The sequence below is a fragment of the Hydractinia symbiolongicarpus genome, chromosome 8 (genome assembly GCF_029227915.1).
Source record: "Hydractinia symbiolongicarpus strain clone_291-10 chromosome 8, HSymV2.1, whole genome shotgun sequence".
Classification (NCBI taxonomy): Eukaryota; Metazoa; Cnidaria; class Hydrozoa; order Anthoathecata; family Hydractiniidae; genus Hydractinia; species Hydractinia symbiolongicarpus.
Window position 1 is genome coordinate 7952992 of NC_079882.1, and position 12827 is coordinate 7965818.

Here is a 12827-nt window from a genome sequence, read left to right on the forward strand (position 1 = left end):
TAACAGCAGCGATATTTAATCATATATTTTTATAATTTATCGATTTACATATTACAACATATATTATCTAAAGTCTAGTAAAAAATATTCTAATAAATTGTACTTACATAAAACTATTTTTATCGTCAAAAAATATTTGTCCAACCGTTTCGGAAAAATATAAATTTTGATAATTTACATAAAGTTGTGTCACAGAAAGTCACATAAAGAGAGATCTCAAAATACAAGTACAAAGAAATGAAAACTGGAAGTCATTCCTAATAAATGCTCAAAATTTTACAAAAAAGAAACTTTCTGAAAAATACAACAAAAAGAGCTCAAAAGGAAAACTCCCAAAGTTAAACTTCGTTCCAGTACCTTGTCGGTAAAATAATGACCAACTTTTTACCGAGCATAATTATTTACAGACTTTTTTTATCCATCTTGTTATTAGTCGACTAAAATTATTCATCGCTTTTTGTTTCATCCCTTTTTAGTGCGTTAATAACCAAATGCTTCAAAAATAAGACGATAAAATGTTGGATATTTCCAATATACATTTACGTATAAATGACTATCAATATTTTTTTAAATTCCTCTGCGTGTATTTTGTTTTCCAATAATTTTTCAAGAACTACTCGTCCAAAGTGAATACGTTGCTAAAAGTCGATAGAAAGTGCTAAAATTCGTGAAAATGATTAATATTTTTACGGACTAAAAATTTTTACCAATTTTTTTACCGACTTGGTAAGGATATGCGCGCTGTTTTTAACTTGATACATTTAATCGCCTAGTGTCGCCTGAATAGCACTCCTCCTGCCTGCGCGAAATCATGCGTTGTTAAAACCCAATGTTACGTGCCTTTAATAAATAAGACATCATTTACAAAAAAATAGAACTTCGAAAAATTAGATACGCGCTACCGATAACACGTGTTCCACCAACTCTTTGTACCGCCACGCATCCCCTTCGATGCGTTTTCGACGAATACCTAGGAAAAAATAAAAGATACTGCTACCTCTACCAAATAGCCATGATGACTCGTTGGCACAAAATGTTTCCCGTGTGCGCACAAATCAGCTACAATGGCGGATTACAAAAATTTTAGCAACACACGCTCAAAAATTCCTCGCTTTGTAACAACATTTTGCACAACCTAAAGCTTTAGTCAGTTTCTCAGATTGCTTAAGAGCCACTCAATTTTCATTTTTATTTTTTCTGGTTTTTTTACATATAACTGAAAATCTCCATAAATTTTTGATGTAAAACAACACGTTAGCATTGAATGCATTATTCATTTTGCACTCAGCCTATATACTATACCTTTTCCCTGACATTTAGAAAATTTACAGTTCTCCAGATCGCTGGCCACACTGCCTGTGTGAAACAAAATCGTTAAAACAATCACACTTACCAACCACGTTGTCCATGAAGGGAATCAAACATATTTCTAATTCGAACCTGGTTTTAAAATCGTCAAGTCCTGCTTTACATTTAAACAAATATCTAAAAAAAGATTATTTCCAATATCATTCGTGGTCTCGAGTCAATACATTGTACTCAGAAAATTAATAGACAATTTTTATGGTATTAAAAACAAACGTATTTTTTAAACGCGATTCACCAGCGTGTACCCGCGTTTTTTTATATAAAATACCTACTTTTTTGGATTAGTGAACGCTACAATGACATCATTTGATACTAACAACGCCAAAACTCTTTCAAGTTCTTTACGGACTGCTTCTGGTGACAATGTCGATGTGTTTTCCACGTGATAAATAGCCTATAAAGACCAAATTCCAAATGTCCACTGCCCAAAACTACAGCCGTCTAAAACTACAGCTCTTTATGTTGTACACATTGCCCCAATCAAGCTTGCGTAAATCCATCAATTTGGTAGATGAGTTTTTCGGTTTTGTGAAAATTTGACCTACCTTTACTCTTCTTGGTTTGATCTCCTGCTTGAATAGTCCAGAGAGTCTCTATTACAAATTAATAAAACATTATTATAAAGTAACAAAATTTTGAATTTAGCAAGAAACCCACTGCTTTTTTTAATATGAATATCAAAATTCTAACTGGTCATAATTCTTATTTCTCTATTGTTCTAAACAACAGACATAATGTTTTTAACCTGAAATCTTAGCCTGATATTCTTATACAGCTTATTCTTTTAAAAGGAAAAGTGTGTATGCATACTATTGTGTTTCTTATATTGCCATTTTTATTTAATTCGCCCCATAATTTTTATCTTTGCATCTCTCAAATCCATTCTGTTGTAAAAGCACCCATCGCACCAGAAAAAAGGGAGTGGCAGGTACCTGTTAATCACACGCAACATATTATCGCTTTGGCTACACCTTTCACAAAATCAAAAAACCGTCCAGTGTAGTAAAAACAAGGCAAAAAATCAGTAAAATATCGTAAATAATCGCAAAACCTCTTTCATCGATTTTGTTCTCGGTCTGGAATCTCTTAAAAACGTCGCCCCTGCTTCCAACGATCTTGATTTTTGTTGATCAATGTTATGTCTTGCGTCCACACTTCTCGTTGGTTGATTTAACCCATCGATACAAGAAGCTGCTAACCTAAAACAAATCACGTGACTTGTTACCTTTACAAACCAATCCTTAATAAATCGTTTTATAACCAAAGATTGTGGCGGCGGGAAAATCCTTTTAAATCTTGTTAAAGGAGAGGCGAACAAGAAACTATTTTGTGGTAGCCGAAAATAAATTTTAAGCGAGAGAAAAATATACATAGATTTCTAAATCCTAAAATCTGCTAAGATAGCTACTATAATACCAAAAAATTTCACGATTAACTACCTATATATCTTTCAACAACATTGTACAGAAATTCCATGGCTGCATGGGGTGAAAATAAGTAAACATCCAAAATAACATCTTTTAATTGAGATAACCAAGAATATTTTGCGTACTATAGTAGTAACAGCTTTTTAGAACCTTTGTTTAAACTTCTCTGAACTAAGAAATATCTGTCATAACCAACAACAATATTTTTCATGTTTTGAGTCCCTTTTCCACAACATACTACCAACTTCGAACGATAAAGTTGGTTATCATGAGATGGCGCCAAATTTGAATAATTATACAGACCGGAAACCTTCAATAACAAATCGAACGAACAATGCAATATGGTGGCTTCATGTTTCTTCCTTGGTTTTTTACTTTCTTTATCTTTAATCGCTATTTTATTGGCAAGTTAAGTAGTACAAAATAATAAAAATATGTTCTTTACATGTTGTTTAACATTTTTGCCATTTTGATCTTCAACTTTTTCTAATTAAATCACTCTGTATACATTGAACCCGTGACCATCACAATAGGGAAATATATCCATTGTTTTTTAATTTAGCCACCCGTTTGACAAATGCGTAAAAATACTCATTATAAATAATTCAGCACTCACAAAAATGTAAACAAAATGTAGTTATAGTTTATGAAGCAGGCGAGCAAGCCAATCAGTCTAGTCTTTAAAATCAACACTTTTCATAAACTTTTATTCAGCAGCCGTGCCGCAGTTCAGTTTGACTCTCCTTTAAAGAATTGCTTTTTTTTAAAAAAGCAGAAAAATTTGAAGCCTTTTTTAATTGTTGAGGCAAAAAACGAGTCCATACATGGATGATATTTCGTTATGTCTGATTCAAGTATTTCGGTTTCGTACGAAAAGTAAGTACGGGAATGCTAACAAAATTGATAATTTCTCAAAAGATATATATCAATCTAACTTAAAATAATTTTAACAATAACCTTTTTGTGGTGTTTAGATTATTTTTCGCTTCTCTGGAATACCCTTTGTTTTTACCTAAAGAATATAAAAACAAATATCACCACACATCTAACTTTTTTTATAGAAAATAAAAATAAAATTATGGTGACGCTTGTTTCATAGAATAAAATTTTGAAGTTTAGGCCTCAGATAGTTTGTTCAAGCGAAATATTACATTAAGAACTAAAATTTTCAGCGGAAAATGTTTCGGCGAAAAAACTTTCGGACACAATTTTTTATTTCAGCAGAAAATTTTTCGAGCAAGATTAATAAAGTCAAAAAATGTAGTGGTAAGTCTTTTGAACGAATTTTAACCACATTTTAAATGTAAAGATTACGGAAAATGACACAAGAAGAAGGCAAAAAGCATTTAAAGTGTACCTATATTCAATCAAGATGTAAAAAAGGGTCTTCAGGATCCAATTTTATAGATAGAACCTCAGCCAAATATGAAAATAACAAAAATAATAAGTTTAAAAACTGCAGTTTTTATTGATTTTCTGATCACCCTATATATAAATTCTATGTACTGGTGTTTTTTAAAAAAATAAGAAAAACCAAAATTTTCAGACAAAAATCTTTCGGTAGACACAAATTTCGAACAATAAAAACCCCGAAAGTTTATCCGTTAATTTTCGTTTCTAATGTACCACGGAAGAATTGAAAAACTAATAAAATGTCTTGTTTACAGCATGCAAAACACTGCAATTTGAAATTGCAAATAGAGTGAAGCCGGCATACGAAAAAAGTAAGCACTGGGAGCCTGGAACTCTTAGAGGGTGGGACCCGGAAGGCAGATTATTTTTTTTAATAAACATATTACCAACACCACAATATTATCTCAGCGTATGGTAAAGATAAGGCCAGGTGTTTCATTCAAAGTAGCCATGCTATCACTTCTCGTAGTGAGATGTCTAATTCGTATATAGATGGAAATAATATATATAAAAACACAAAGCTTTTTAAATGTATTTCACCATATCCATATCCATTGAAGACTTTGATCCAAAACTGAAATAGTTAGAGCAGATTTTTTTAGCCAGGAACCCAGTGTAATCTTTCTTAACACCGGGAAATCGGAAGAGTACAATTTGAACTAGACAAGTTTTTCTTAAAGCTTACCTCCCACTTTAAAAAAAGTAATCGAGAATCAACTCAAAATATTGTATTAATTACAAAAAAAAATTCTTTTAAACGTATTTTGATTTTTTCGCAAGAAATTCGTCGTTAAAGTTGTAAAATATTAGCTGGGGAAGAAGCGTCGTGCCAGTTGCCATCTTGTATCCCGATTGTAAACACAAGAAAAGATGGCTTTATATTAGCTTTATTATTTCGAATTTTACTTAGTAAATGTTAAATTACAAATTCTCAACATAGTATAAACAGAATAAGATGAACTTTTGTTGAAGTGGGAGGTAAGCTTTAAAATGACAACTCAAATCATGCTAACATGTAACGGAAAGCCGACAATTGTTGTCTAGACTGAAATACAGAAGAAAAATTAAAATTTACAGAAACACAAATTATACACAAGAGTAGACAGGATACCTGTCTCTCTTTCTGCTCTCGCGCTTCGATGTCTGTCGCAGCAACTGTTTTTATGAATTTTTTAAAAAATAGGCTGAAAATTTTTTCTTCTTCAATTTTTCGGAATTTCGGTATGACTTTTTCTACTAAATTTGCATTTTTATTTCACATAGAATATAATTTCGTCTTGACAATACATTCCAATACCTTCACGAATTAGACAGGATACCTGTCTCTTTTTCCTGCTATCAGGCTTCGATGTCTGTCCCGCTTTTGTAACCCTGCTTTTTTAGCGCGCTGTCGCAGAAAAAAAAACTACCGCAGGAATGCAACTGCTACTTTTGGATTCGCTAATTTTTGCAGGACAGTTGAGCAACAATTTTGCTTTACCGTGGCCGACTAATCTAGAAAGCCAAATCCATATAATTATATAATCCTGAGACTCAGGATTAAAATTATGCAGTTAATTTATTATTTTATTGAACTCCTTTGGCCACAAGAGATATCTACTTTTCTTACAGTTTTTATATTCTATCAAACAAAGACGACATGTAGTCATACTTCATTCAACTTCAGAACAAAGTTTTTTTTTCATATCGTAGTGTTGTTCTTTGTACATGTGCGCTCCATGTGTTTCCTGAAATCTCATTGAAATTTAAGGACATCAGACTACTCACTTGCGGTAAAGCCATCTTAAGGCTCGAATACACGGAACAATTTTGCAGATCAATTTTCAAAATAAAATATTGAACTAAAATTGATCTAATATTGTTGCGTATATATCGTAGAAAAATAACAGAACGATAATGCCATAATGACGTAAAAACACTCAAAAATTGATCTAATAAAATCAAACCGGTTTGATTTTATTAGATCAATTTTTCGTCGGAACAATATTATTTCAAAGGAAACCGCCAGCTGCTCCCTTTTTTTCGAAACTCACGCTCGGTATTTCATTCATTTCAAATGTTTTTATGCACGCAAAGAGAGTAAATGAAGAGAAACGCGACTAAACATGTCAGATAATTTTGTTTTACCAAGTACGTTTAGATCGTATCAAGCCGCAAGGCAAACTGAATAAAGGTACTTTGTATTTCTATTTTTTGTCTCTACTTTCTTCGTGATTACACGTTGCTCTCTTCCACCTAACGTGCAACGTCGCGAAATGACGTTGTCGCGATTCCTATTCGAAACTTGAATTCTTCGTTCACTGGAAGGTTGTTACTACCACTGTGTCTCCTGAGAGGTTTTCAATGTACAAAAAGCTTTTTGGAACTTTGTTTAGATCCTCAATTCCTGACAATGACAATTCGCAGGACACGCAAAAACGGAGTGAACCAGCTAAGGAGATTGCACAACCTGAAACAGCTGTGGTTGCAAAAAAACGTGGCAGACCTTCAAAAAAGTCATCCGAAAAAAGAGATTGGGATGATGACGAAATCTTTGTTCTTTTTGAAACTTGGTCGAATCACGATAATCTCTACAACACAAGAAACAGCCAATATTTTAATCGTGATACACGACAAAAATCTCTTGAAAAAATTCAGAAAGAATTAGCAGACCAAGGTATTTTTGCTTCAGTGAAAGATATTGCAGATAAACTCACGAATCCAAAGACATACTATGGTGGTCAAAAAAGATCTGTCGAATCTTCAAAGGCCAGTGGCGCTGGAGCTGATGATGTTTACGAGAGTAATTGGAAGTTCTTTCAAGTTTTGCACTTTTTAAATGATTCGTTTACTCCAAGAAAAACTTTCAGCAATGCCGATGAAAATTCAACGTACGAGGTCTTGAATCCACCCTCAGCAAAAAGCGCAAAGAAGATTCGCGATTCGAGCATGGAGACAGCGCAAAAAGTTATGCATTCTGCGGCTGCAGCTTTGGAAAAGTTAAATGAGAAAAGGTCAAACGGAGGAGCTGAAAGGAAAGAAAAAACGGAAGATGAAGTTTTTTGTGAATTGCTGTGCAAAATATTAACAAGTATTCCGAATGGCGAAGAAAAAGACATGCTTAAATTGAACATGCAACATTCCGTAACGTCACTGAAGTATAAACGACGTCACTCTTCCTCGTCAAGCAGCTCTGTTTCTTCTTCACCTCTCGGATCACCTGTGTTTATGAACAACAGTTACAGCAGTTATAACAATGGATTATTCCAATAAAATATTTTTGTATACGTGTTTCTTTTTCTAGTACAAAGGTAAAAAAAAAAACCAGCAATAGTTTATAGCTGATTCCATTGCCATGGTATTTGTCCTGGTCCATAAAAGTGGTCTGCGAACACTTCTCTGATATACTCAGCTGAGTTGGTCGCTCTATTACTTCTGTTCACTGGCAATTTCTGAATAATGGATTCGGTGTAGCTTCCTTCTCTCCAGCGCCCAAGTTCAACTTCTCCGTTTTCGCATTCAAAATCGATGAACCCTTGAGGTGTATAACTCTCTTTCGACAAATCTCGTAACAGATTGTGCAAAACGAGTGAGGCAAGCGTAATGATAGTTGCTTTTTCAGGACTTAGCATGAGCTTGGTGGAGAATACTCTGAAACGGTTCACCCATCTTCCAAACGCGTTTTAACTAATGCGGCGAAATCGTGACAAACGGTAATTGAATATTCTATTTCTCGGTGTAAGTTTCCTTTGTGCGAAAGGTTTCATGCAGTTGTTGGTTAATGGAAACGCATCATCTCCAACAAAGACGTAAGGAATAGGCTCGTTGTTCTGATCATGAGCCCAGTTTGGATCAGGAGACTGTGGCAGGGGCTTACAATCGGGAAGATTTAAGTCACCATTTTCTAAAGCTTTTTAAAAATAGCTGTTTCTATAAACACCGCCGTCGCTTATTCTTCCCTGGCAGCCAACATCCACGAAGCAAAACTTATAATCATGATCGACTATAGCGAGAAGTACAATTGAAAAGAATCCTTTATAATTATAGAATTCTGACCCAGAATCCTTAGGATGTAGAATAGATATGTGTTTCCCATCAGCAGCACCAATGCAATTTGGAAATTGCCAACGCGTTCGAATCTTTTCCTCTTACGCCATCCATTCCTCTTTGGTGTTAGGTAGATGTAAGTATTGATCCTTGAAAGACAAATAAATTTCTTGGCAAACAGTTGGTATGAACTGAGAGATAGTTGTTTTATGAATTCGAAATTGATACATCAAACTTTCGTAACTTTCACCAGTTGCAAGGAATCGCAAAGTGACAGCTAACTTCTCTTCAGGTGAAATTGGATCTCGCATCATTGTTCGTTGTTTTTGAATCTTGGGTCCAACGATGTCGATGAGTTTCTAATATGATGAATGATTTAATGCTGTCACAGTGGAGTGATATATCCTTGATATGCAAAATGAAGTAATCAAACTTACCTGAAAAGTATCCGTGTTCATTCTTAAAAGCTTCGGTAGCTCTCAAAATCCGTTAATTTTAATTCGTTCAGAATTGTATTATAAGCTCCTCTTTCATTTCTGTGATGGAGCCAATCTTTCACCCATACAGTTTTTTTTCCTAACTTTTCTGCCATGTGAAAGAATGACACTGCTTGAAAAGATCAAGGAGCACAAAATTGTTTCTTCTTCGTTGTCGCTCATGCCTGATGTTGTGGTAAATTAAATTCAGATTGTTCTTTATATTGTCTCGTGTATGTATACAAAAATATTAAATCAATTTAAGAATTGAGTAAATATTGACCTAAAATTTTTGTGTGTATTTTTTTCAACAATATTCCAAGAAATAATATTTTTCGAAAATTGATCTGTAAAATTGTTCCGTGTATTCGAGCCTTTACAGTATACGGTTTTAAAATAATCTATCAAGAATTCGAGATGTGGATGATTTTCCATGCTCCACACGAATAAGATGTCATTCTTTGAATTTCCGCGCCCGAAGGCGTAGGAAATTCTTTAAAATCGTCGTTTTTTTCTTTCGGAGCATTTTTTGAGGAAAAATCGACCCTGGGATTACACGTTCCTCCGTCGCAGATGTAAACTTCGTACCCACGCTCCCTAACTACTGGGAAGTCATCTAAATCATTTTTCAGGACAAAATTGGTATTTGTTTTCGACAAAACTTGGCACAGTTAACAAAAAAAGTATGCTGAACATAATGGTGACATAATAATTTTGAGTTTTGTCACCTAAATGTCATTTTAGGTCAAAATTGGTCCAAAAATTAAAACTACTTCATTTTCAACAAAAAATGGCAAAGTTAACAAAAAAAGTATGCTGAACGTAATGGTGACATAAAAATTCTGATTTTTGTCACCTAAATGCCATTTTAGGCCAAAATTGATCCAAAAATTAAAACCACTTCATTTTCGGCTAAATCTAGCACAGTTAATAAAAAAAGTATGCTGAAAATGATGGTCACATCAAAATTTTGATTTTTTGTAGACTAAATGCCGTTTAAGACCATAAACGTTTCAATTGCAAGACTTTCAACCATGAATGATAGGCTGTATTTTTTGTTAGCAATTTCTTCTAAAATGTGAGTTTATTATGACACGTTTCGTTTTGTTTGCGTTTGTTGTAAGATATAATGTCACTTGTGTGCTTTATCTTCGAGTTTCATGCACCAAAACTCTTCGAATATTTGGCACGATAACACAACGAATTAGCAGGTTGTCATCAAATATTTTGGTAGCGAGCGGAAATTCTTAGAGCCCCCAGGGCTTCTTGTTCTTGTTTAAAAAAGACAACCAATAACTGTAAACAACGTTATATCTAAAATGTCATCGCTTAAAAGGTGTTTTAAATGGCGATAGATTAAGCAGGCAGCTACGTGTGCGTCGACTGATGTGTTTCAATTAATGTGAGTATGGCGGGACATTTATAAATGTTTAGACTTATTATGTTAAATTATTATGTGGTGACTACATTGTTCTTTCTAAGTATTAAGCCATCTCTCGCCATTTTATTTGAATAAAGCTAGAATTTTTTGTCTTTTAGGTCTTGCTTTAGCTACCTAGCTACCTAGCTACTTTAAGCTAATTAATGTTTGTTTCTTTCTTTCCTTTTCTCATCAGAATGATCAAAGAGGGAAAAAATGAAGAGAGTAGTTTGCTAGACAATGTACGAATAAGTTTCTTTTAGAATCCTTTTTTAAGGCCTGAATACACGGAACTATTTTATTTCATTTTTTTACATTCAGTTAAAGAATTGATTCGTCCTGGGTCCCACCTTCTATGGTCCCTGAATCCCGGGTCACACTTTTCCCGTAGGCCAGCGTAAAACCTAACATTTTTCGAAAAAGTGATTTATGTGTATCGAACAAAATTATGTACCTCCCTCGCAATACACGTTCGGAATGACGAACGTGCTTCCTATTTTTTCTTGTGTCACTTTAACAAGTGGATCTGAATGCTGTATAAGAGTATGAGCACGAACTTTGTTCTCTTTCACATCTTTGACACCATTTTGTTTGCTCTCTTCCACTTCTCCGCATGTCTTCGAACGCAGTCTGGTAGGTTTCACAGAGCCCGTTTTCATTGCGTTAGTTTCATTTTCAAAGTTTTTCGATGAATTATTTTGTTGATCAATTTTTAAAATATCAACAGTATTTGAACGTTCCTTAGTTATTCTGCTCTGATGTCCTGCATCTGGGAGTTTACGATAATAACGCTGTTGCACGGGACTTCCTTCCTTTATATATCCATTCAGCTTGTACTAAACGCAAAGACATTTAAAACCCACAAATTACATAACAGGTCAAACGTTAACTTTGGTCAATTGTTTTCAACATAACAAAAATACTAGTCTAACTTGCACAATTCGAACCTAAAAATCGTTTTGAATGGTGTAAAAAGGGTTGTTGAATAAGAGTCTGATGTAAAAACAAAAAGACAAACCTTGTCCGAGGCGACCAGTAAGCTAAAAAATTAAGAACATTTTTACACAACCTTTTCTTTATACGTTATTCCAGAAAATAAAAATTTGTGAAATTTGCCTTTGATTTTTCTCTTATGTTTTGCGGAGAAATAAAAAAACAGCCAAAAAATTATTTGCAAATTTCTTAACTCCACTTAATCTCTCCATGCCTAACTATACACAAAATTCAGCGCGTCTTAAAAACGTTAATTTTGTATGTAACCAAACCTAAACAAAACCATCAAGTTCTATTTGAACTAGTATACCAGTGGGACGAATATAGTTGTTTTAGCGACAGATCAAAGACAGTTGGTGTAGCGATATGACGAAAATAGTCGGTGTAGCGATAGCACCAAACCACCTACCTATTTTTCAGCAGTTTTTCTTCTAAAAACTTGCTTCTTCGAAACCACGTGCTTCGAAATCTTCTTAAACTTTGATCGGACATCTTACACAGTAAGAAATAAAATGCTGTCACGTGATCATACTTTAGCTGGAATAAAAACAAAATCGGAATGTCTTATAAATCAATGGAAAGAAAACAAAAACTTAATGCGTTCGATAATTTAAATTTATATATTTCACGTACATCCATAACTTTTTCCATTGTCTCATCCTCGGGCCAAGAATAATAGTCAGAAAGAAGATTGATGGCTGTCTGGTTTAAACGGTCAGGCTAAATCGTAAAAATAAGTCAAACATTAAAAGCATCAAAACCCATAAAATCGCGTGTAAAACTTGGTTTAAGTTCAAATTCCATATCTACAACATTTATTGTGCAACATTTTTTGTTTCGTTATTGTTGTACAATATGTGTTTCCAAAAAAATTGTTACGGTGACTGTTGTGCAACAAAATTTAGGTTAGCTATTGGTAACCAAGCTTAAGACTGCCACTATACCTCTTTCGCGAAAATTGATATTTGCGATTTCGCGAATGAAAAACAACCGATTTTTAGATCTTAAAAGAATCAAATTTTGCGAAAGGGAGAACTAAAATAACTCAATACTGTACTAGGAATACCGCACTATGTTTATAAAAATCAGGTGCTCAATGTTGATTGAAATTTTCAGTATTTTTGAGCCTTGTTTTGTTCTTGCTATAAGGATATTTGCTTCGTTCTTATGAACAAAATCTTAAATTCGACTTCGAAGCATTTAATTAATTTTACGAAAAGTTGCAAAATTACGAAATTTTATTCTCGCGAAAATTTATTCCATCGAGGTACTTGTTTCGACTGCATCTTGTTGTTCTGTATTGCTCGTATAGAAGCTATAACTTTACACAAGCGTGTAAATGGAGCCCAGTAGATTTTTAAAATTTGTCCCAACACACTTTTTCATTAAGAATACTTTTCGACTTACTAGTTCATTTAAAACTCCCCTGAAAATAAAATTGAGCTTATACAAAAATGCTTGGAAATTTTCCTTGCGCTCTTTTCATTTTAATACTTAGCTAAGCTTTAAAAAAAATATTATCAAAAAGAAAATATAGTTACTTGAAAGGTGGATTCCCAGTTTACAGGTTCCTCGTACGGGGTTACAAGCCATGGATGTTGTAGAATATTTTTCACCTGAATTCTTTTATCCGCATGTATCTAAAAATATTATATTTCGAGTGTATAACAACGAGACGAATTCGTTAAACAAACCCATAAAAAT

General features: G+C 33.7%; 1 protein-coding gene across 6 annotated transcripts in view; it reads right to left on the bottom strand.

Moving 5' to 3' along the window:
- The window catches only part of LOC130655967 (maternal embryonic leucine zipper kinase-like), a 35023-nt gene continuing 22196 nt past the window's right edge, over nucleotides 1–12827 (bottom strand). For all 6 annotated transcript variants that reach the window (XM_057458793.1, XM_057458791.1, XM_057458795.1 and 3 more), the window contains exons 15-25: nucleotides 12665–12763; nucleotides 11757–11843; nucleotides 11533–11660; nucleotides 11149–11170; nucleotides 10585–10966; nucleotides 3753–3807; nucleotides 2420–2567; nucleotides 1914–1961; nucleotides 1641–1762; nucleotides 1394–1485; nucleotides 1–970 (exon numbers count right to left, since the gene is read on the bottom strand). In XM_057458793.1, the coding sequence (XP_057314776.1) occupies nucleotides 888–970; nucleotides 1394–1485; nucleotides 1641–1762; nucleotides 1914–1961; nucleotides 2420–2567; nucleotides 3753–3807; nucleotides 10585–10966; nucleotides 11149–11170; nucleotides 11533–11660; nucleotides 11757–11843; nucleotides 12665–12763 (1266 nt within the window). In that variant the 3' untranslated portion in view covers nucleotides 1–887. The remainder of the gene's footprint in view (nucleotides 971–1393; nucleotides 1486–1640; nucleotides 1763–1913; nucleotides 1962–2419; nucleotides 2568–3752; nucleotides 3808–10584; nucleotides 10967–11148; nucleotides 11171–11532; nucleotides 11661–11756; nucleotides 11844–12664; nucleotides 12764–12827) is intronic.